The following is a 25,183-nucleotide window of genomic DNA, read 5'->3' as shown; positions in this document are numbered from 1 at the left end:
AAACAATACAAAAGAGGGTGTGTGAAATCTTTATTTACGAGAAGCATAAAATAAGTTGCACTCACAATGCATATCAACCATATCCTCTACATCTCACACCAGCAATCCAATCAGAATCGGAGGAACAGGTAATCACACGGTATGATAGGTTATGTGCCTCCAGATCAGCAGAATAAGATAAGTTTCATCCCACAGCCACTGATAAACATAGCATGTGGGACCTACTGCGCACGATAGACCCGCCCTCAAACATTCGGGAGACAATTGGCCTCGGTGGGAGGTCAAGAAGTAGGCACAGGTTGCCATGACACTGCAGCATTCAATGTGCAGCCTGTTCCTCGCATGTTAGCTCTGCTCCCTTACTGGCTCTGCTTGGTCCTAGGCCAGATACAGAGAGGCGGAGTGTGGCCGCCTGCTCACTCCAGTGGTGCAGATCCTGCACTTCACTCTTCTAGAAATGGCAGGTCGGCAAGACCCTGCATGCGACCTTCTAGTCATCTGGCTGCGATCGACCTGTAGATCGCAATCAACGGGTTGCTGACCCCCGGCTTACAGTAATCTCTATGCAAACGTTTTGTTAGATATAATAGTAAATGGAATAGCAAGGGTCACTTTAAGTAAAACATTGGTCATGTACACTGGTCATCATATCATATCCACCACCTTAAATTCTATAACAAATTCAAGCAAAACTAATATATACATTAACAATTCTAATGAGTTGGCGTGAATCTTGCCCTCTAATGTCTTCAAAGGCAAGATCATCTACAATATTCTTTGCCCCCCCCCTTCCTGAGAATCTCTGGTAATATGTATATATCTATTAATAAAAAATAGACTTATAAGTCACCAGCTCTTAAAATGTACAGTGACACATATATTTAATATTTTACAAACAACAACAAGACTACTGAGCTCTCAGTAGGAGGTTTTAATAAAATATAAATGCAAAATATCTGGTACGAGTAAAAATATGCATAATGTATGCAAAATTGTGCAGCAGTTTAAACTCGTTAATAATTACGATGAACCTGATAGTTTATGTTCTCTCATGATACAAAATGAAAATACTACTTGATAAATGCAATTCAATTTTCTTACCAAAATGACTGAATACATGAATATATCTGTTTTTGTGCAGGTTTATTACTGATTTTCATATGAGTATTTTAATTATGTTACAAACACATAAACTGACTTTTTTTCCATTTGCCAGTCATTGCTGCAATAGTATAAGTGGGAAATGGGTACTCTCACACATATAGTGATATTTTACTTTCGATATACATAGCATTCTCGCAGTAGCCGAGGCTTAAATGCTTGAATAAAATGTTTACATTTCATACTACAGTACTTAAAGTGATTCTAAAGGCAAGGCATTTTTTTTACCTTAAAGCTTTCCCTGTATTAACCACTTCAGCCCGGAAGATTTGGCTGCTCAATGACCAGGCCATTTTTTTGCGATACGGCACTGTGTCACTTTAACTGACAATTGCACGGTCGTGCAACGCTATACCCAAAAAAAATTGATGTTCTTTTTTTCCTAAAAATAGAGCTTTCTTTTGGTAGTATTTGATCATTTCTGCGTTTTTTATTTTTAGCGCTATAAACAACAAAAGAGCATCATTTTTGAAAAAAACACAATATTTTCTACTTTTTGCTATAATAAATATCCCCAATTTTTTTTAAAAAAGCAAGTTTTTTCCACAGCTTAGGTTGATATGTATTCTTCTACATATTTTTGGTAATAAAAATTGTAATAAGCGTATTTTGATTGGTTTGCGCAAAAGTTATAGCGTCTACAAAGTAGGGGAAAGATTTATGGCATTTTTATTATTATTTTTTTTAATGGCGGTGATCAGAGATTTTTATCGGGACTGCGACATTATGGCGGACAGATCGGACACTTTTGACACATTTTTGGGACCATTGACAGTTATACAGCGATCAGAGCTATAAAAATGCACTGATTACTGTGTAAATGTCACTGGCAGGGAAGGGGTTACCACTAGGGAGCGATCAAGGGGTTAACTGTGTTCCCTCATGTGTGTTCTAACTGTAGGAGGATGGGACTGACTAGTGGAGATGACAGATCATTGTTCCTAGCTAGTAGGAACACACGATCTGTATCTCCTCTCCTCACAGCACAGGGATTTGTATGTTTTACACACACACGTGCCCTCGTGCCCGCAATCGCGCGTGGCTGGCAGTCATCGCGACTGCTGGACACACGCTTTGGCTTTGGCGCTTTGGCCCGCTGCACTCCCACAGTGCAGCGGGCGCGCACCTGCTATCCTCGATTAAAGGGCCGATTTAGAGCTACGACGGTTCGCGGGAACGTGCCGACCTGCCGGCTGGTCAGTAAGCGGTTAAAGTGGTTGTAAAGTCAGCATATTCAATAACTGCCATCCCCTCTGTTTTATCAAGAAAGTGCTGTATGTCCTTTTTTTAAAATTCTAATCTTAAATACCTTTTTTCACAGCACCTCTTAGCTGTCCAGTGTCCTCCTTCTCTCTCCTTCCCCAATCTAGGGAATGTGGAGGGAAGGGCTGAGATAACCCTCTGATCCCAGGCGACCAGCAGAGAAAGGTCATGTGACAGCACATCAGTGCTGTGAGAAAAGGTATTTAGGATTAGAATTTTTAAAAAACGGACACAGTACTTTATATCTTGATAAAACAGAGAGGATGGCATTTATAGATGTTATTTTGAAGCCACAGGGAAGAGCAGCAGGTGGGAGGAGATTGGCTCACATACAGGCTTCGGGAACTGACAGGCAGGGAGGGAGAGACTCAAAGCAGAGAGCAGAGAGCGGGATGATGGAGGCATGTAAACTGACTATGGTATCATGGATCAGCAGCCATGATTCCCGTGGTCAGCACAAACAGGGGGGCATGGGAACAGACAGGATCAACCAGGTATTTTACAACATAAAAAGGGACAAATTACATGGCACAAGCACTGTGATATAGATCATGCCTTAAAGGAACATAAGCTTTTTTTTCCTTTTAGGGTTACAACCACTTTAAGGTAAAAAAATGCCTCAGTGGTTATATCACCCCCTCACTTCCCTATATACTTACCTAACAAGTCCTATCCCAATCCAGCACTGTGCCTATCCGCAATCTGCTTTCTGTCCCTGGCACAGAGTCATCAGCAGGGACAATTGGTTCCTGCTGCTGTCAATCAAATCCTGTTAGGAGCGAGTGGGTCACGGTTCAAAGATGCACTGTGTGTATTTATAGATGGACAGTGCCCTGCTCGGGAGCGAGCCTGCACATGTACCATCATAGGAAGCCACTTACTATGGTGGCACACTCAAAACAGGAGAAGTGAAAGTGAAGCGTGCCAACAGGGGACCCCAGATTTTTAAGGTACTTTTTTGACACAATTAGAGCTAAATTCAAGCCTTACCTACATTCAGGCTCTCCTCCTCTACTGAACATGGTAAGATCTTTTTTTCTTTGCACCCGGTAAGCGTCTAACAGTGTGCACTAGAAGCTGCAGCAAGTCAGATTGAGTCTGCCTTATTTCCTGGCTGATGGACTACCAGCATCATCTTGGCCTTTCCTCCCCAGCCTTAATGTTCCTGGCCCACTCTATTGTATTGTATTTCACCTTTTAAACACAGAGGCTCAGCATCACATGTAGGCATTACCTAGAGTGGTCTGTATGCAAATGCAGCCTACTCAAGAATTCCAACTCCTCCAAACTGCTATTCATCAAAGTATTTTGATATTTCTATAACTCCTTCTAAGAGCCTGCCCACTGTTTGCAAATAGGCCTGAGGGCTCTTGAGAAGAGTCCTGAGGTAGGGTGCTGTGATGGTGTCAGGAGGATATGTATAGCATCACTGGGTCTAAAATAAGATGTAATGAAAACAGGAGTGTTTTTTAGAAATATAATTAACAAGTTTATGAAGGGGGAAATAAAGAACTAGGAAAGGCAAAATATAAGCTTTACAAATCTTCAATTTTTAGTTCAAGTTCACTTTAAAGGATCTGTTATGAAAGAAGTTATATGTAGATTGAAATTGCTAAACATCTTCCTAGAATACTATCTTCCTGGCTGCACATGGCTTCAAAGGTTTTTGAGTCAGGACCTGGAGCAGGAACAAAGTGAGTGAAGTCAGAACTTTTTCAGAACTTCTGATATTTCAGATTAATGATTTAGCACTGGGGCCTGAGGATGAACATGACAGTCAGAAAGTTAGCATTTTGATAAGAATATCAACAATGGCAGCCTCCATGCTTCCCTCATGACAGGGTTCCTTTAATCAGTAAGAACATGAAATAATCAGTATCTTCCCTTCCCTCCATGCTCTGACAATCCTATAGTCAGAGCATAGAGAGTAAATGCACCCATATACAGGTAGTCAAATGCATTCTGTCATAAACAAAAAATTGTATTATTCAGCTGGACTTGGACAGATGGAACACACTACTAGATGTCAGTGAAATCCTAAATGTACAGCATATGTGTGTGCATTTTGAAATTGTGGTTAATTATTGACTATATAAGATTACTTATTCTTACACTCAAGTCATTGCTTTTGATCAGTTGTTGGTTGGGCTAACATGGTTTAATGTAACAAAAGTAGCTGGAGGGGAAGGGCAATGGGAACAGGTGGGACTTTATATGAAGCATGCAGTCTCGGGAACAACTAACTATCAATGGTATAATTGCTTATATAGATACATTAGGACCATAGTCAGCATAATAAGATCAATGAGTGATAGTGGTACTGTAACCCCTGGATAGGATCTTAATTTAAGATTCAGCAATTATACCATTGATAGTTGGTTGTTGGTTGACTGCATGCTTCATATATAGTTCCACCTGTTCCCATTGCCCTTCCCCTCCATGTTTTTTCCATTAGACAGGGATGGAGTTATATGACCTTAATGGTCTTTACCTCATATAAAGTCCCAAACAATCACTTTGTTCTCAAATTATAACAAAAGTAGCTGCCTAATTTGCTAGAGGTGTCAGTATTTTATGTGCTAGAGTCTCTGGTCAGAGGATATTGAAAGAACAGGCAAACATAGCAATGCCAGGAATGAAGATCCAAAACTTTTTGCCTAAAATATTGTGTAGTCATAACACATCTATATATCGTAAAATACAGGTCAAGAGAGCCTATCATGCGGTCTAGTAGAGAAACAGAAAAACTTTGAGAGTCAATATATAGCATGTGCTAGGGAAGCAAAATCAAAAGTAGACTGTCAGTGAGTATTGCACACTCTTTGAAGCTTGTATGACAGAATATGGATATTTTTGACATTCTAATACATCATTTTGTAACAGAGAACCAAAATGATGGTAAACTCTGCCAACCAAATAGCCAGAAATCAAATAGACAAACCCAGAAGGAAGTCAAGGAAGAGATGGGATAAAGGATTAAAAGAGAAGTATGGGTTTATTTATTTTTTCCAGATTTATACAGTACTTACCACGGTGGATGCAGCATCGGTCTGATGCTGCATCTGTCCCCCGGCACCTCTACACTGAGAAACGAATGATCGAACACTGCTGATCACTCAGTTCTAACAGCTCCCTGAGCAGAGAGCTGCTGGGTGTCAATCAGCAGCTCTCCACTCTGCCTCCTATTCGCTCACTGGAGCGCTGAGCTGTGGAGGGGTGGGGACTGGCCAGCTCAGGCTCTCAGCAGCTCGCTGAGAAGCTGAGCCGGGTGTCAGTCCAGGCACCTGGCGGATCCTGATCTCCATTGTCATGATGACGTGGTGCCTGGACTGAATTCTGTGATGTCAGCAGACAGTGGACTTCAGCCTGCTCTCTGCTGAAAATGGTTCACACTGCAGTCCTGTGATCCATAGGAGAAGTACAGCCAAACGAGCTTTGACTATACTTCTCCTTTAAAGGATGGGGAGGGAATAGGGCTAAGGGAGAAAAAAGGAAGGGGGGGTAAGGACCCAACGTACCAGGAAAGGAATCTTCCAATTAGTCTCACTGCTCAAGAATAGACCCTTATTCTGGAGAAAAAGTATATTCCAAACAGGAAAACCAGGTATGCCTAGTTTTTCTTCCCAATATTTAAGGGAGGCTGTGAGGTCTTTCATGTGTCTGTTATAATTTATTTTATTTAACCACGAAGCAAGAAAGTGGAGGGGGGGTCCTGCAAGTCCTGGCTACTTCCCTATATTTTTATATAACATGCAGCATATAGCATGCAGTAGTACTGGTATAATAGTTTATGTGAAAATGACTACTACTTTTTGGGGATCTGAGAGAATTTCATTCAAACCTCTTTTTCACAATACTTTTTCCCTTTACTAGCCATCAAATAACCACAGCTGTTTGACTTCTAATCCACATTCTGTAACTTTAGATCAGTTCCCTGAGTTGGGATTATCCCTAGGGAAGCAATTTAGATAAACAGGGGTTGCAGTGGCAGCATCTATAAATGTTTTTTTTGTTTTTTTTATGTAACCTTATATACAGTGAACTCACTTGTGTGTGAAGCCTGGCTACATGTTACCTATAAATGGCATTCATACTACCAATGATAATATTGATATTAAAAGCAGAACTTTACCCATAACAACTTGATTAAAAAAATATTCTTTAGCAGGAAACTTACATTTCACATTAATAATTATTGTGTGCTGTAAATTGTCTCCAGCATTGCTCCTGTTTCTTCTTGCCAGAGAATTTGCTGAAGCCCAAAGCCCCTGAGCAGCAGTAAATCTTTAGGCTGTCAGCAGATCGGCCTCTAGTGGCTCTAATTTTCAGCACAATGCCAAAAATGAGCATGTGCAGAGCAGGATGAGACAATGTGTTACTGGATCTTAAACAGTAGGGGCAGTTAATTTTTAATGTTTTACATAGCTATAACTGCAAAAGGGGCCAGCCTGAAGTTATCTAGTAGGACTTAAACTTCTGACTAAAGTTCCACTTTAATTTTATAGCTTTTAGCTGTAGTTTATATTTATATACATTTGAATATACTTATTGCTCATGTTGGATCGAAGCCTCTTTTGGTATAACATATATACTGTATAGTGAACTGTATATAAAAACCCCTAATAATTCATCTCAATCTGGCCTTTTTTCTTACAGCTGATCACTGTTTCATTTGTTGCTATAGACAACCAGTTTGCCTTTTCTTTGGTGTTCATAGAAAAGATCAACAATTCATGGACTGGGACATTTATATATAATTAACTAAAACCACACGCAATTCATGTTAAAATACATCATATTTCACAAAAATCTACAAACGTTATAAATTGCATAAATGTATTTACGTTTTATATATCATCATTGGACAGCAGCATTTTTTTTTATTTGGCAAAACATCATTCTCTATTTGTCAAGCTAGGCACAGTACAACACAAACTAAAATGAGATAATTGGGAGGTAGTCATAAAGTCAGTTTGAATATATTATCACAAGTATATGTGAGATAATATTTGTTTTAGAAAGATTCTCTTGCATTGTAAACTCAGTCTCATTAGAGACCGCATTTAAAAGGCTTATAAAGTTACTCATTAATGTTATCTTGTTGTATCTCCACAGCTTTTTCATTAAAGAAAATTCAGCAGAAAGCATTTTCTCTTGATAGCAAGAACCAATTTGCAATAAATGTTCTGGAAACCACTAGGGAAACCATTACTGAGGTCTAATAAAAACAGACAAGCGTAACTTGTTCTATATTTTTGTTTCAATCACATACAGATGAGACCCCGCTCTCAACACCAACTGCAAGAGACAGCTTTGACAAACTCTCTCTGTCTGGGCATGGGCAACCTCTACCTCCTGGTTTTCCTTCACCTTTTCTCTTTCCTGATGGGTTGTCTTCTATAGAAACACTTCTGACTAATATTCAGGTAGGCCAACAATAATATGGTTTACAGTGATGAAACATTAAACATACGTAATATTGCAGGTATAAAGAATAAATTATCATCAGGAAATAATACCTGTCTTGGTATTTAATAATAAAAAGGCATGGGCATTTCTTTGACAGTACATTTTTACTTTTTGCTTTTCAAGTACAGTTTGGTAGAATGAAATGAAGAATATGAACTGTTGCACAGCTGATATGTCATATAGTTTATACTTTTTTTTCCAAATCATGAAACAAAAAAGGAAAAAAGTTGTAATTTTAAAATCTGCTCTGCTGGCAATTCACTGAATCCCCCATATTTATCAAATTGTGCCATAAAAAAACCTATGCACATTTTTCTAATATGGGTTTCTATTTAGGAAAAACCTAATGATGTTAGCAAAATATGTTTAACATATTGATTGTGGCAGGTACACAGTAAAGCGTCATGGCTTCCCCCACACTAGCTTGGGCTTAGCAGTGAGCCAGTGATGAACAAAAAGCTTTTTGGCATATTGCAACAAAAGTACAGGAAATCTTAGGTGGTTATATAAGTAAGAAAAAAAAAAAAAAAAACCGAACGGATGCAAGCAATCTGCAAACAGGAAAAAACAGTTCTTTGATAATGCTATCTATTGAAATATGCATTGATAGGTGCTGTCCATGCTACTGTATTTGACATGCAGGTGACGCCCAAAAACTTGAATTTCACAATTAAAACAGCATTTCCCTGCATATTATGGAGCAGTATGCCCAGTAAACTTGTAAAGTGAATCAAAGGGTATTTTTTCAAATATGGTGTAGATATTTTGTAAATGAAAATTGTTATGTGAAATACAAGCCTATGTAATTCTTCACTCTAGTTTAAATCTTGAACTAAGGGGATGGATTTGCCCTATCTAACAAGATTTGTATACAAATCATATGACAATGTAAAGTGATTCTTTTTTATAAAGCTGTACCATTTCAAATGTAAATACTGCTATGCAGAATCAAACCATAGGTGTGGTTTAAGTGTCAGAATAATTAAAGGTATCTGTTATTTGATCATTGTGGGAAAAGTAGCTAGCTGGTAATTAAAGTTGGGTTTAGATATCAAATGTTGGATATGCATACATAATCCAACACCCCTCATAATGATTTGTGGCTCGGCCTTATTCCCCAAAAAGGAAAAGAATACCAAACTTCCCCAGACTTTAATCCAGCTAGTCACCACAAAATACAAATTTGACACTGTTTTAATACCAATAATTATTAAGAACAAAGTAAAGCACAATAATAGATATTGTAACAGTATGTTCCAGTTGCTGAAATATTTAAAAAAAATCAATTTTCTGCACCTTCATATAAAGTGCCAGAAAATAAGCACATCATCACAAAGATATATTTTGTTCATTATACATTTATTACATGCTATTCATTTATGTAGTTTATTCAGCTTCTAATAATACAACCAATCAACACATTAAGTGGTGCCAGCATTGGCATCTTGCTAAATAATCTCTAGACATTGCGTAGAGAGTACATCTTTCAAAGGCAAGTCAACAAGATCAATCAGAGCAGAAAATTAGAATTTAGTATCTCGGAATTAAAATAAAGCTAAACTAAATTTTTAATTGGGGTGATCTAAAGGGGCACTTGATGTAATGATCTCTTTCATTTGTTGCTAATTGTTTGTTGCTGATGAAGTACAGTAAAACAAAGAGCGTTGATGAATAATGCAAGTAGAAGGTAAAGATTTGCAGTCCTATTGTACCATAAAGGATGATATCTGAATTTAGTTGTATTTGTTTTGCTTTATTTTGTTGTAGGTTATCAACCTATCATCACATTCTCATTGTATATTATTAAAGAGATATTAACTCCAAAAACAAAAATATTAATATATTGTTGCTTACCAATTAGTTGTGATGGCTACATTAGTTTTTTTTTCCTTTAATCATACCAATTGATCCTTCCAGTAGTTTTTTTCTTTTTCAACTTCATTTAACTGATCAAGCTGTCCAGCAAACGTGTCAGTTAGAGAGTTGTGACAAACCATTTAATACTGACAGGCATAATTACAATTGTCAGTTTTTATTCATTTATGTAAAACCTTTCTCCCAAAAGATAAAAAAAAATGTTGCTGTAACTGATCGATACCTGTTAGCTTGTTAGCTGGAGTTAGACTTGAATTTGTTAGTCAAGTCCTTCTTAACCTGCCAGTGCATCTAAAACTACCCTTTCTTCAGATTAACAATGGTGATGTCTAAGGGTGACTCTGTTGAAAGTCATAACTAATAGTAGTTATCCTTAAAGTGTATATCAAGGGAAAAATACATGCATAATTTCCCATGTTTAATCCCTTTAAAAACACAGAACAAAATAATACCCGTTCATTTGCTATAAATTCAGTGAGCTCCAAACTCCCTGTTTGAGCACAAAGTGCTTTTGTGGCAAAGGCAATGGTGTTTCCAATCAGTTTGCTGGACTACAGAACTCAAGCTATACCCCACCATACTATGTTGTACTCCACATGCCTGGCCACACACTGCTTTTTGGAAAAGGAATCTCAGTAGACTTAGTTATGGGAGGGTATCCTACAACAATAGTAGTTTAGCTCCCTGCAGCTGCCCCTACAAGAATTCCCTATTGAAAGATTTACTTTCATCTCTAGTCTCTGTGACAACTCTAAAATTTCTTTCTCGCCAGATCATTTAGAGAAGGTGAAATTATCTATCAAGGAGGCAGGCAGCAACAAAAAATTGACAGAGGTTCCCTACTCTACCTACAGCTAAAAAAATAGGTTGGTCATGCATACACTTTAAAGTGATTGCAAAAGTTCTTTTTTTTAAAAAAATAACAAAAATGTTATACTTATCTGCTCTGTGCAATGGTTTTGTACAGAGCAGCCCTGATCATCCTCTTCTCTGGTCCCGTGCTGTAGCTCCTGCTGCTGTGTCTAAATCTATGAAAAGGGAGTGAGATGAGAAAGCCGCTACTCTCGAGCACATTGTTGATCGAGATCGGGCTCAGGTATGTATAAACGAGAGCTAAAGGTTTTTTACCTTAATACAGAGAATGCATTAAGGTAAAACACCTTCAGTCTTTTGAACCACTTTAATACTGCTAGTGATTTGTCACATGGGGCATTCAAATTTGTTGGTTCTAGTGCTGTACGTAAAAATAACACATAGGGGTTGATTTACTAAAACTGGAGAGTGCAAAACCTGGTGCAGCTGTGCATGGCAGCCAATCAGCACCTATCTTCAGCTTGTTCAATTAAGCTTTGACAAAAAATGTGGAATCTGCTTGGTTTCTCTTCAGAGCTCCAATAGACTTTGCACTCTCTAGTTTTAGTAAATCAACCTCATAGTGTGGTAGGGTATAATAAATCTTACATCTTGCAGTAGCATGCTTTTAGAAGGCAATAGCAGGCAACAGGTAAAATGAATCAGTAAACTGATAATGATGTCCTCTGTTGTAATCCACTTTGTGTGATCAGGAAAATAGGCAGTCTCTTTGATATTCATCTTTGCACCCTCTTTTCACATGATTCTGTGATGTGTAACTTCCCGTAGGGATTCACAGTGGAGTAATTTGAAAATATGTGGCTTGCCAATTAATAGGCTCAAATAGTTCTCAAAAAACTAAATTACTATACTAAAAAAAAATGTAATTACTAGCAACAAGGTAATTTTAACCACATTACGCCTGGCCGCTAGAAGAATGACGGCCGCAGCGGGAATCAGTTATCCTGACTGGGCGTCATATGATGTCCAGCAGGATAAGCTGCTTGTGCATACGCCTGGGGGCACGCAGCATGTCGATCGGTGGTGCGTTGTGACGTTCCGACACACCCCATCTCCGATCTAGGTAAAGAGCTTATGACATAGGCTCTTTACCACGTGATCAGCTGTGTCCAATCATAGCTGATCACATAGTAACCAGAAAGTGCCGTTTATCACCTTTCCCCCATTTGCGCTGACAAGACACAGGTAGAGAAGAGACAATCAGTGGCTCTCCTGACGCGGGGTCTGCGCTAATAATTATCGCATTGATTATCAGTGTAGACCCATCAGTGATGCCCAACACTGATACCCATCAGTGCCCCACCAATGATGACCACCAGTGCTTACCAGTAATGCCAATCAGTGCCCATGTGTAACCACACGGGGATGCCAATCAGTGCCCATCAGGGATACCAATCAGTGCCCATCAGTAATGCCAGTCAGTGCCCATCAGTAATGACTATCAGTGCCTCCTAATCAGTGCTGCCTATCAGTGCCATCTATCAGTGCTGCCCATCAGTGCCCATCATTGCCCATCAGTGCCACCCATCAGTGCCCATTATTGCCGCCCATCATTGTCACCCATCAGTGTTCATCAGTGCAGTCTATCAGTGCCCATCAGTCCTGCATATCAGTGCCATCTATCAGTGCCCATCAGTGCTGCATATCAGTGCTGCCAATCAGTACCCATCAGTGCTATATATTTGAGCCTTCTCATCAGTGCCCATCAGTGCCACCACATCTGTGCTGCCTCATCAGTGCCCATCAGTGCGGCCTGTCAGTGCCCATGAGTGCTATATATTTGTGCCTCCTCATCAGTGCCCATCAGTACCACCTCATCTGTGCTGCCTCATCAGTGCCCATCAGTGCTGCCTCATCAGTGCCCGTCAGTGAAGGAGAAAACTTATTTACAAAAACAGAAACAAAGAAAAACATTCTTTAATTTGTATGCAAAAAATAAAAAAAAGCCAGTGGTAATCAAATACTACCAAAGAAATCTCTATTTGTGGGGAAAAAAGATAAACATTTCATATGGGTACAGTGTCGCATGACCGCACAACTGTCATTCAAAGTGCGACAGTGCTGAAAGCTGGAAATAGGCCTGGGCAGGAAGGGGGTAAAAGTGTCCTGTATTGAATTGGCTAAGCAATAGGGCAGCCTGATACACAACACCTAAAAAAAGCTTATTAGCCATATCTCTAAGGTACTATAAAAGAAAGACCTGCTTTTTATAAGGATTAAAGTTCCAATTTTCAATATGCATCATGAACTGGATGGAACATTTCAGAGGGTTGGATTCTCCTTCATCCAAGCAGTTTGGCAAGCTTAAATTGATGCTGCATATTGTATATCCAGATCTCAGATGTTGTAAATCCCTGAAATATGTTTCTCTACTGTATATGAATTATAGAGGTAGTAAACCACCAAGGAAAAAAAAAAAAAAAGGGTCACTCCTGATGTCATCAGCTATTGCCATTGTGAATATCTTCCAAACAGGGAACGTTTAGGAGAGATTCATTGTACCCACAGGTAAGCCTGATTGTAAGCTTACCTGCATGTATAAAATAATATAGGGATACACTACCACTTTAATGAAGTACATTCAGTATCATATTCATGGTCATAGCATACCTTGTATAGACAAACAGTCCAAAAAAAGGACAAAAAAATAATTCTTTCTTTTCTCCGCTACGAACAAGTTTGCATAGCTAGTATTTAAATGCAATCATGACAGAGAAATCCTTATAAATATAATTATGCTTTTGAAAGTTACACTCACTCAAATAAACTGACTTAGATTATATAATATGTTCTGAAAGAGAATTCTTTTGTACACATCTACATTGTTAAGCAGGTCTGTACTGGCAATCTGTCATCTCAGGCAATGCCAAAAAGGACTGTGATAAAAGAAATCCAAGAACCTGCTTGAGTGTCTGTGGATGCTTAGCCCCAATAAATAATGTCCTTATTAATGAAAGATTATTTACTGTAATCCAGATACATCTACCACTTGGCCCTTGATACTAAAGCATTGGTACTAGGAAGAAGTTTGTTCTGATTCTGTGATACAAATTACATTCTCCTTAAATTATATGACAGCTGAACAACCTGAAGTTAGTTTTACCATAATCATTTAAAAATATATAACCAGTATGTAAATAACTAAATTAGCAAGTGATTAAGCAATTACCTAAAATGTGTTCTTCTCAGCATGGAATTATTTTGGAAGTCATCTGAATAATTACTGTACATTTTTGGATGACCAAATAAGAGATGGTGAAGCTGACCTTATTAGGTTGACCTACACTGTAATTGATCAAATCATCTCTGAAGATGGTCCACGCTGAGACTGAAGCATGTTTCCTTGGCATTTCACCTACACAAAGTAAAATGTGGTTTTACATTAGATGTGCATTAGCCAGATTTTCACACAATTTAAAGAATTAAGGGGCAGTATAAATTCATTACCTGTAAGAGTTTTCATAGATTTCACAGATTTAAAAACAGTATATTTCTAAGAAAATAATCTCATAAAAGAATATCACAACCCGTCGGCCTAAATTACTGCTAGTATAGAATATTAGGCTATAAGCATTGTTAAAAAAAGTTAAAAATATAATTTTTTTCTCTTTATTACACTAGTTTTCAACAGATTTGTAATGAATTCCGTGATTAGGCTACACAAAGTAACTTTATTTAATGTTTACTAGGCCTTTTTTGCAATTTGCAATATTAACAGAACTGGTAACAAACTTGCTCCACACTGAAAATATATAATTTTTTAACTACCATGTAACAATGAAATTTTTAAACAGGATTTTTAAAGCCTAACTCCAGGTTTACTTTCACTTTAAATAGTTGTTTTCAGCCAAGCTCGAAATATTTATTTTACTAATTAATGCAGATGCTGTCAGTACTGTATGAACTGTATGTAGCAACAGCTACATACAGTATACAGTGCTTCGTTTCCACAGTGGGATGGGGACTTGGCTAAGGTCTAGAACTTCACCTCTTCCCCTCAGACATTCACAGTAAGCCTTGTAGTTTTATCAATGAATACAAGGCTTCCCTTGATTGGCTGAGGTGAAGAGGCAGACAAATGATGTCCGATCTCTACCTCTGCCAATCAGAAGAAACCTTCTATTCATTGATTAAAACACAAGGCTTTTAGTGAATGGCGCTCATCCCTGCTCAGTTTTGTTGTGGCAGCAGATGGGAAGGCCCTGGGCCACGGCAAAAACATGGCCATTATGTATGTAGCTGATGCTACATACAATTTATACTGTGCTGACAGCAGTCATATCAATTAGTAAAGAAAATAGTTCAGATAATATTCTCTCCTGAAATGAATGCCTTCTTGATTTAAATGCCTCCTACTTCCCATACCAAAACAAGAACTTCTATATAAAGTAAAAAAGGACAAAGCTTTGATTTGTAGCTTCTGGCTGTAGCAGTTCTAAGAGTAAAAAAACAAACAATTATATTTAATATATAAAAATATTTTTATAAATACTAAAGAAGATGAAATCGTGTACAAAGTAAGAGAAAAGTGTTTATCAATGAAACAATATCAACTCAAGTAGTCTTTGGCACAGGTTCGGAAAGGTTTTGCCAATAGTCCTGCTGCAGGACACACTAATCACTGCAGAAAAATGCAAGTACTGAACTGCTGTTGTGTAACGTATATAACTGGATGTTACGATAATGTTTAGGGATTAACCTTAAGGATTCATTTTTGGGTTAGGGTTAGGCTTTAGGAGTTACTTTCCCTTTCAGTTAAGTGTTATTTTCAAGTAATAATTAATGAGTCAAGTTAATGTGTTATGGTCAGTTCAGGTATACAGGGCTATGTTCCTGGGTTTGGTTAGAGGTCTCAGTGTTAAAGTGGTTAAGTCACATTGATAAATCACTGCTATCTCATTTTTTTAGGAAGATATTGAGTACAGTATGTCAGTTTTTTTTTTAAATTATAATCCTAAATACCTTCTTGCACAGTGCCTCTGTGTGGTCACATGACCTCCCTCCACCTCTCCTTCCCCGATCTAAAGAGAGCAATGGGAACGGCTGAGATTCCCCTATTGCGTATGCCAGCCAGCAGAGGGGATCCTCTCCCCACACCCAGTGTCACAATACAAAACAGTGTGTCCATTGCTGGACTGCGTTCACATGGCTGCATTATGAATTCACAGTTTTCTGTGACTGAATAGGCTACAAGTACTGTCTGCCATTGTGACAGATGACTTGTGATTCTCAATAGACTACGAGGGTACTGGTGAGCGCTCTCGTAGTTCATTGATTCTTCCTGCAGTGCAATAACTGTCTGTCTGAATTGGAGGTGTGGGCAGACAGCTGACTGAGAGTCTGCAGGATCCTGGCTTTGCACCTGTGATCTGCTGATCGCAGGTGCAGTGCTTTACAGGCTGCAGTGTAAGGCCGGGTTCACAAGGGCCTCTTCCCGACAATCCTGGCCGTAGGTTGCCGAGGTCTGTGGGTGGGGAGCTTATCAGAATCTGGAAGCCCCCTTTAACAAGGGGGCCCCCAGATTCCGGCCCCCCACCCTATGTGAATGAGTATGGGATACATTGAACCCCTGCCCATTCACCTAAAAAAAGTTTAAAAAATAAAACACATTACATATGTTTTTAAAGTAATTTTTTTAAAGGCAGCTTCGGCATCTCTTCCGATCTCTTCTCCCCTCTCCGCTGATGTCTTCTGCCTCTGCCGGTTCTTCTCCCCTTTCCGGGTCTTCTCTGCTCTTCACTGATGTCTTATATTCCTCTCCGGTTCTTCTCTCTCTGTCCGCTGTCTTCTGGGTCTTCTCCACTATCTTCTCGCCCTTTTGCTGAGTCTTCTCTGCTGTCTTCTGCCTCTGTTCTTCTTCCGATGTTGACTTGACGCTCTCTCCCGCTCTAATGCTGGGTGCGCAGTGTGCCCCTACTTTTGTTGGCATGGGTCGGAGTCACCGGGTGATGTCATCCAGAGGCCCCTGCCCCTTATGACATCACCGCCCCGGGTATGATGGGCGGTGATGTTATAAGGGGTGGGACTAGGGTGACCCCACCCCATGCCAATATAAGTAGTGGCACACCGCGCACCCAGCATTACAGCGTGAGAGATCGTTGAGACAACATCGGAAGAAGAACAGAGGCAGAAGACAGTGGAGGAGACCCAGCAAAAGAGCGAGAAGATAGCAAGGAAGACCCAGCAGAGGCAGAAGACAGCAGAGGGAGAAGAACCAGAGAGGACTAGAAGACATCAGCGGAGAGCGGAGAAGACCCAGAGAGGGGAGAAGAACCGGCAGAGGCAGAAGACATCAATGGAGGAGGCAGAAGAGCCGGAGAGGGGAGAAGAGATTGGAAGAGATGCTGGAGCTGCCAAAATAAATTACTTTAAAAACATGTGTAATTTGTTTTATTTTTGACACTTTTTTTAGGTGAATGGGTAGGGGTACAATGTACCCCATACTCATTCACATAGGGTGGGGGACAGAATCTGGGTGCCAGATTCTGATAAGCTCCCTGCCCGCAGACCCTGGCAACCAACAGCCAGGGTTGTCGGGAAGAGACTCTTGTCCTCATCAACATGGGGACAAGGTGCTTTGGCGCAGGGCCGCCTGTCCCAAAAGCACCCACTCCCCCATGTTGAGGGCATGCGGCCTGGTATGGTTCGGGGGGGCACTGGCTTGTCCCCACCCCCTTTCCTGAATGGCCAGGCTGTGTGCTTGGATAAGTATATGGATTTTGGGGGGACCCCATGCCATTTTTCCGGCATTGGGGTTCCCCTTAAGAACCATACCAGACCGAAGGGCTTGGTATGCTCCTTGAGCGGGAACCCATGGCGTTTAAAAAAAATTGACGTGGAGTTCCCCTTCAAGATTTTCAGAGCACAAGACGCATGCCAAAGTCGGATCAGTTAGGACGGTGATCCGACTTTGATCCGACTTCAGTGATATTCAATGGGCTGAAGTAGGATCAAAGTCGGACCAAAGTAGTGCAGGGAGCATTTTCAAAGTCGGACCAACTTGTGTTGGACCAGTTAAGACGGCTCCCATAGGGAAACATTGATTTTGTTGTTTGTCGTACCAGTGTGAACCTGGCCTAAAAGAATGTGATTGAATAGTTTATATGTAGTTTTTTATGGTTATTAATAGTTGTCCTTTGTTTTCATGTTTATTGATAGTTGTCCTTTGTATTCCAGGGCTTGTTAAAGGTTGCCATTGATAATGCCCGGGCTCAAGAAAAGCAAGTACAAATGGAAAAGACTGAACTGAAGATGGAACTTTTCAGGGAACGAGAATTGAGGGAAACCCTAGAAAAACAACTAGCAGTTGAACAAAAGAACAGAGGTATTTGATCATGATTCATTATGGACATAAGAAATGTGATCATGTATGTCTGTTTTTCTATCTCTGCCTATTTAGACTTAGGTTCCATGATGCTCCAATATTTTATAATGAACCTGGTGAAAAAATAAAACCTTGATCGCTTTTTATGACCAACGCCACATCATTTTGCCTCTCTGCTTAATTAGAGGATGGTCAAAATGCTCTCTCCTCCTAAAGCAGCACATATCAAATGTGCAAGCTAGCTTCTGTTGGTGTTGCCATATTCATATGTGCACTTCTATGCAATACAGTAAATGTTAAATATTGTTTTGTAAAATATTTTGTGTTTGTGTACTTATGTATCATGTGCCCAGAATAAGGAGATGTTTGTTATTGCTACGTTACATAGTTGGCAAAGCAATCACAAGATAACTGAACAGATTTTTCCCATTTCAGCAATAATCCAAAAGAGACTTAAGAAAGAAAAGAAAGCAAAAAGGAAATTGCAGGAAGCATTAGAATTTGAGACAAAAAGAAGAGAGCAGGCTGAACAGGCACTAAAGCAGGCAGCTTCATCAGAAGGGCTCAGGGTCCTTAATGGTAAGTCTTTGTGAAAAAAAAAAAAACATAACTAATAAAAAAACAAAATTTTTTTTTGACAATGATAAAACATTTAAGTAAAATCCCTTAAGTAGGCACTCATCAAAGGTTAGTATGGGAGTAAAGAGCATAAGTTACTGGTCTGACTCAAATGATCAACAGGTGTTACTAGCACTCCAATTTGTATGTATAGGTGCTTTTATTTAGTCACACATATAAATGCATATGATTTGCAAAAAAAAATAAAATTGAAAAAGCAAGGCAGCTTTTGCAAAAAAATGAAGTATATTGCCTACCAAAACTTCTATTTTTTAGTGCAAAATTTATTTTTTTGTTGCCCTATGCATTTTTTTTATTGTTTAATCATTGGTTGGGTTACACATTTATATATTTATATATAATTTATTTTGGGTTACACACATGCTGTTAGTACTGCCAACATGGACAGGGTGAGCTATTGTTACCTTTACAATATTAATCTTTGTGTTGGTACATTAATGTATGGTTTATATTGGGGTCATGGATGATTTTTTTATTTGTTTTGGGGGAAGAAGGGATACACATTATTGGTTCTGTGAGCTATTTAAGTTTTGTTTTTTGTCATATGTCACTGTTACTTTGAAGAAGAAGTTCTCTTATGGCTTTCAAACATTGTATATTTATACGTGCTCTTAAAGAGCTGTACGTGGGTGGGTCTTGTTGTAGTAGTATCACTTAAAACTGCTTATGTCTATATACAGGAGAGAAAGGGTAGCTGCGAGTAAAAATAAAAGGCAATACTATAAAAGTACATTCAACATTCAAGCAGTATTGATTAATACTGAGAAAAAAACACCTTTATTAATTACAGAAGAATTAATATCATGCTAAACAAATCCTGTTGTAACTAAATATTGTCAAAAAATACCTTTTACATTTTCATTTGCAGCCAGCCATAATTTTCTATAGCTACTACTGTTCTATTTCAAGTTTGAGGCGAGTACTGCTGGTTCAAGATTCACAGTCCCAGGGAGGGCATTTATGTCCAGATTTGCCTTTGAGATTTTTTTTTTAAAACCACAAGGCCACTACATGACACTGGAACTATGGCCAACAGGCCAAGAAGGCTTAAAAGGGGGGGGGGGGGGTCAATATAAAAGGAGTCACAGAGCAGCTATAGTGTCAGTGAACTGTAAATGTAGGGAAAGCTGAAAAACTGCTTAAGGTGAGATTAGGGTTAGTTAGGAAATTGTACTTCAATTCTGATTGCTAGTTTTATTTTGAAATGAAGCAATTTTACATAATATTTGTTCTTATTATTAGAGGCTTTTTTATGTAGTGTTTGATAAAACGTCAGTGGTCATTTTTAGCTACTGTCATATACAAGGTTTCCCTTTAAGAAAAGGGGTCTTTTGTTTCAGAGGGGGGTATTTGGGGTTTTTATAGATTGTGAGAGAAGATCGTTTTTTTACTTTTTGTTGATTATTTGTTACTGAAGTCTGTTTTTGGAGCTGCCTTTTGTTTGCAGTAGGATGCAGCATCATTCAAAAGAAAAAAAAAAAAAAAACAAAGTTCAAGACAAGTGTGCACTTAAACCACCTCTCATTATATCACTCACATTCACTGCACCTCCTATCCCCATAGATAAAGTAAAAGCTATGCATACAACAGTGATTAAAATTGGCCTTCTGCTGGCCAGTTTTACACTGCTGCATCCATTGCAGTGTCTTAATTCTTGTAGTAAAGCCCCAGTCAGTGCTCTTTGTCTCTAGTAAATTTGGCCTTAACTGCCCTGCTGCTGGCCAAGTTTACACTGCTCTGTCATCTGTGGTTTCTTCATTTATGTAGGAAAACACCTACTTGTACTCCTTTTCTGTGGTGCAGTTCAGCAAATTATCCTTCATTTAAAGTTTGCTGCTGCTGGCTGATTTTGCACGGCTGTATAATTTGCTGCTTTTAATACCTAATGCTGTCCAATGTCTTTGACTGATTTCCCATCAGTTGTCAAAGCAAGCCTATTACCATTTAAAAAAAAAATATGTTGCTGCTTAAACTGCCAGAGAAATGCTTTTTTTTTTTTTTTAAACAGAAAAAAATTAGATTGGGTTGCTACTGCTGCTAATATGCACTACCAACATATTTTTACAATATTTGTACATATATTGTGAAAATTGCACTGTTCTGGACACTATATGCAGCTTTAAGACATTCCTAAGCATGCTATTTAAAGGATTTGTGTATTTTTAATGCTGCCATCAAAGCCCCCATGACAGTGCCCAGCTTTTCTTGCCTTTTTTGGCAGTAGTTTGCCAATTAGACCTAAAAATGGCCTGAATTTAATAACAGGATTCACCTTCTCCCCCCTTATCCATGGATTTAAATAGGATACTTAACTAAGTTCATGTTCAATGGATTTCAAAGGGGTGCCAGAATGGCATTATTTAACCACCTGTCCACTGGAGAAATTTTTTATTTTTTTGCACACATGTAAAAATCTGCATATCTCACTAGAAATTACTTTAAACCCCCAATCAATTATAACTTTTTTGAAAGCAGAGACCCTGGAGGAAAAAATGGGGGTGCACAGTTATTTATCAAATGCATATTTTCAGGAGAAAATGCAATAAAATTAATTTTGTTGCAAACAAACAATATTATACCCATTTTTTTGTAAAATATAAAAGCTAGGGTTGCGTCGAATAAATAGATACCAAACATGTCAAGCCTTCAAAGTGCACACACCCGCAATATTGCAAAAAACTGTGGTACCCAAAATTGTTCATAAGCAACTCTTTAAAAGCCTTTACAAGCTATCAGTTTAGAGTTAACCATGAATTATGGCCCTAGAATTATTGCTCTTGTTTTGACCTTAGTGGTTTATTTTTTATAAAACGTATTTCTTTTTTTTTTTAACTTTATTGCTATAACAAGGGGCTTACAAGCTTTCTAAGTAATAGCATGTGGCAGACTCAAGTTCTCTTTATGAGATATGAGGGGTCTATTAGACCTCCAATGTCTCCTCTGCCCTCCACTGCAGATAATCAAGCACAGATCAGGCTTGATTAGCTGCATCCTTGACTACAGTAGCCAAAGAATGACAGCTGTGGACCCAGAAGTGATGTAATATACTTCTCCAGGGATCATTAGGCTCATCTGAAAGCTGTTTTCTGACTCAAAAAATCAATAACAAGCTCACGGCTGCAGCAGCCGTAAACTTGGTTTAACCTTTTGTATACTTCACCTTGGTAGACAAAGGGTTAAGCTGCCGGGTACATTCACCTCACCAGTCGTTCAGTGTCTATCCTCTATGCCAATCCTTCCTAGTTTCAAAATATCAAACTTTCCTCTTCTCAGGATCTCCTGTTCTTCAGCATAGGGTTCTTTATATGAAGGTTTTACATTTACAGTATCTCACAAAAGTGAGTACAACCCTCACATTTTTGTAAATATTTTATTATATCTTTTCATGTGACAACACCGAAGAATTGACACTTTGCTACAATGTAAAGTAGTGAGTGTACAGCTTGTATAACAGTGTACATTTTCTGTCCCCTCAAAATAACTCAGCACACAACCATTAATGTCTAAACCGCTGGCAACAAAAGTGAGTACACCTCTAAGTGAAAATGTCCAAATTGGGCCCAAAGTGTCAAAGTGTCATTTTGTGTGGCTACTAGCACTGCCTTAACCCTCTTAGGCATCGAGTTCAACAGAGCTTCACAGGTTGCCGCTGGAGTCGTCTTCCACTCCTCCATGATGACACCACGGAGCTGGTGAATGTTAGAGATCTTGTACTCCTCCACCTTCCATTAGAGGATGCCCCACATAGGGTTCAGGTTTGGAGACATGCTTAGCCAGACCATCATCTTTACCCTCAGCTTCTTTAGCACGACAGTGGTCATCTTGGAGGTGTGTTTGGGGTCATTATTATGTTGAAATACTGCCTTGTGGCCCAGTCTTTGAAGGGAGGGATAATACTCTGCTTGAGTATGTCACAGTACATGTTGGCATTCATGGTTCCCTCAATGAACTGTAGCTCCCCAGTTCTGGCAGCACTCATGCAGACCCAGACCACGACACTCCCATCATCATGCTTGACTGTAGGCAAGACACACTTGTCTTTGTACTCCTCACCTGGTTTCCACCACACATGCTTAATACCATCTGACATGGTTCCAGTAATCCATATTCTTAATCTGCTTGTCTTCAGCGGGCTTTCCTATGCATCATTTTTAGAAGAGGCTTCCTTCTGGGACAACAGCCATGCAGACCAATTTGATGAAGTGTGTGGCGTATGGTCTGAGCACTGACAGGCTGACCCCCCACCCCTTCAACCTCTGCAGCAATGCTGGCAGCACTCATACGTTTATTTCTCAAAGACAACCTCTGGATATGACGTTGAGCACGTGCACTCAACTTTTTTGGTTGACCATGGCGAAGCCTGTTCTGAGTGGAACCTGTCCTATTGAACCACTGTATGGTCTTGGCCACCTTCCAGTGAGGGCTGTCACACTGGAGCGGTGCGCTGGCAGGACGTCAGGAAAAGTCCTGCCAGCAGCTTCTTTGGAGCGGTGAAGGATCGGTGTGTTTACCACTCCGCCACTGCTGCTCCCCATTGAAATCAATGGGGCAGCGCTGGGATACCGTCGGCAAAACGCCGCTATTGCAACGCATTGCGGGCGGTGTTAACCCTTTCTCGGCCGCTAGCAGGGGGTAAAAGCGCCCCGCTAGCGTGCCGAAATGCGCCGCTAATCCAACGGTAAAACACTGCTAAAAATAGCAGTGTTTTACCGCAGATGCTATGGGTGGCTCGGTGTGAAAGGGGTCTTAGTGTTTCCTGTTACTGGTGTAGTAATACACTATTGAGAAGAACTAAATAAATCCTTTATGAGAGTTGGCAAGAGATTTTTAATTTGCTGCTCTACAAGAGAAAAAAAGAGATAGTGTATGGCCAACATGAGATGTGTAAAGTCTTTAAAGAAAACTTTTTTAAAGAAAGCAAATAATACATATATATATTAGATGTTTTGTGTAAGCCTTGTTTTATTTCTACTGGTAATATTTGTTTTTCCCATCTCCATGCTTTTAGAGGCTTTGACCCCAGAGATAGAATCGGACCGCAACGGGGGCAGAACAGATGCTGAAAGGACAATACAAGGTAGGATGTCCATAAATCTAGATCTTTGCATGTGAGTGTCCTCTTGTTAAAGTATGTTATTCAACCATGCAGCTTACCATCTGGCTGAAATGAACCCAAGTGCAAACAAGGTCACATTTGCACAGTTGTTTATTACAGTAAATTAAGTTTGTTATGTTTAAAATAACAGGTAAGAGGTCGGTTAAATCTTACACTAGGCAGACATACATTATATGCATAATGGGGTCCTAATAGTTATCATTTTCATTATAATTGTTTTTTTTTTATTTTACTATAATATGCTAATCAAATTACTATATTAAGGGCATGTAAATTTACTTCTGTTAACCACGGGGATATAAAGGAATGATTTGCAGTGCTGTGACCATACCCTTGTTTTCTGATTTCACAGTGGACATGACAATACACAAATGATTTCTGTTTTAAGAAGGAAGTGTTGTGCAATATTTTAGTTTTTGTTCCTTTTCGCACTTCCACTGTCTAGCAGTATCCCAAGTACAATAAGTGAACAAAAACATGTTACTTGTACACTGCGCATTAGGAAAATAAGTGTTCCGCAGCCAGAATCCACGTGGTTGTCTTTGGTAGGAATATCCTAAAGTGATCAAATCTATACCATCATCTAGCTACCCTTCTAGCGGTTCCATTAGGGATTCAAGTGGGTTTTAAATTGTCATACAAGTCTGTGGGGGTGCAAACCCCATTTGAAAACTGATATGCATGTCATATTAGTCAACTGCAGGTCAAAAGCTCCTTTCAGTGAATTCTGAACAATCTCAAAAGCATCTAAAACTGATGTGAAACTGATGCCATCAACCTAAGCCCAAAGTTAGTCAACACATGCTCTTACTGCATAAATAAGTCAAATGAATGAATTGACCTTAAACCACAATTTTTAGTAGGTCGAGTATGCAGTATATTCCTTGCCAAGGTGCAAAACTGGTAAAGGAATGAGACCTGACACATTTACCAGGAGAACAAGGTGAGCCATATTCTTGTTTTCCTTTTTCTGGAACCAAAAGTATTTTTGAAGCCTAAAATAGAGCTCCAGGCTAGTACTGTCTAGGCTTAAACCTGCTACCACCCAAATTCTAAGCCCTATAATAACTATCCTGTAAAGGAAAGATGTGTATATTTACCTAATGTAAGGGTGCTTCAGTCACGTCATGTAATCCAATCCCTGCATTGGCTTCAGGGGATACGAGGGACAGCTGATAACAGATGCCCCATAGTATATCTGTGGGTGATATCACCCCTTAGCTACTGCAGCTATTATCACTGTTCTCTCCTCTCCCCTGAAGCCAGATGCTGGGGAGATCACATGACTGGACCTGAGCACCCTTAGATTAGGTAAGTATACACATCTTTCCTTTACAGGATAGTTAGTATTGGGCTTAGAATGGGTCTGGGAGCTTGTATAAGCTTAGATAGTATTAGCCTAGACTTCCACTTTAATATATTAACAATAATATAACAATCCAAACATTTTTCAATAGGTGAGT

General features: G+C 39.2%; 1 protein-coding gene across 4 annotated transcripts in view; it reads left to right on the top strand.

Annotated features, from left to right (window-relative positions):
- The window catches only part of DACH1 (dachshund family transcription factor 1), a 475,056-nt gene that overhangs the window by 424,517 nt on the left and 25,356 nt on the right, over positions 1–25,183 (top strand). For all 4 annotated transcript variants that reach the window (XM_073614251.1, XM_073614250.1, XM_073614249.1 and 1 more), the window contains 4 exons: positions 7,699–7,850; positions 17,818–17,965; positions 18,401–18,544; positions 23,613–23,681. In XM_073614251.1, coding sequence (XP_073470352.1) covers positions 7,699–7,850; positions 17,818–17,965; positions 18,401–18,544; positions 23,613–23,681 — 513 coding nt within the window. The remainder of the gene's footprint in view (positions 1–7,698; positions 7,851–17,817; positions 17,966–18,400; positions 18,545–23,612; positions 23,682–25,183) is intronic.

The sequence above is a fragment of the Aquarana catesbeiana genome, linkage group LG02 (genome assembly GCF_042186555.1).
Source record: "Aquarana catesbeiana isolate 2022-GZ linkage group LG02, ASM4218655v1, whole genome shotgun sequence".
Taxonomy (NCBI): domain Eukaryota; kingdom Metazoa; phylum Chordata; class Amphibia; order Anura; family Ranidae; genus Aquarana; species Aquarana catesbeiana.
The sequence above is the reverse complement of the archived record's forward strand: the minus strand, read 5'-3'. Positions and strand labels throughout refer to the sequence as shown.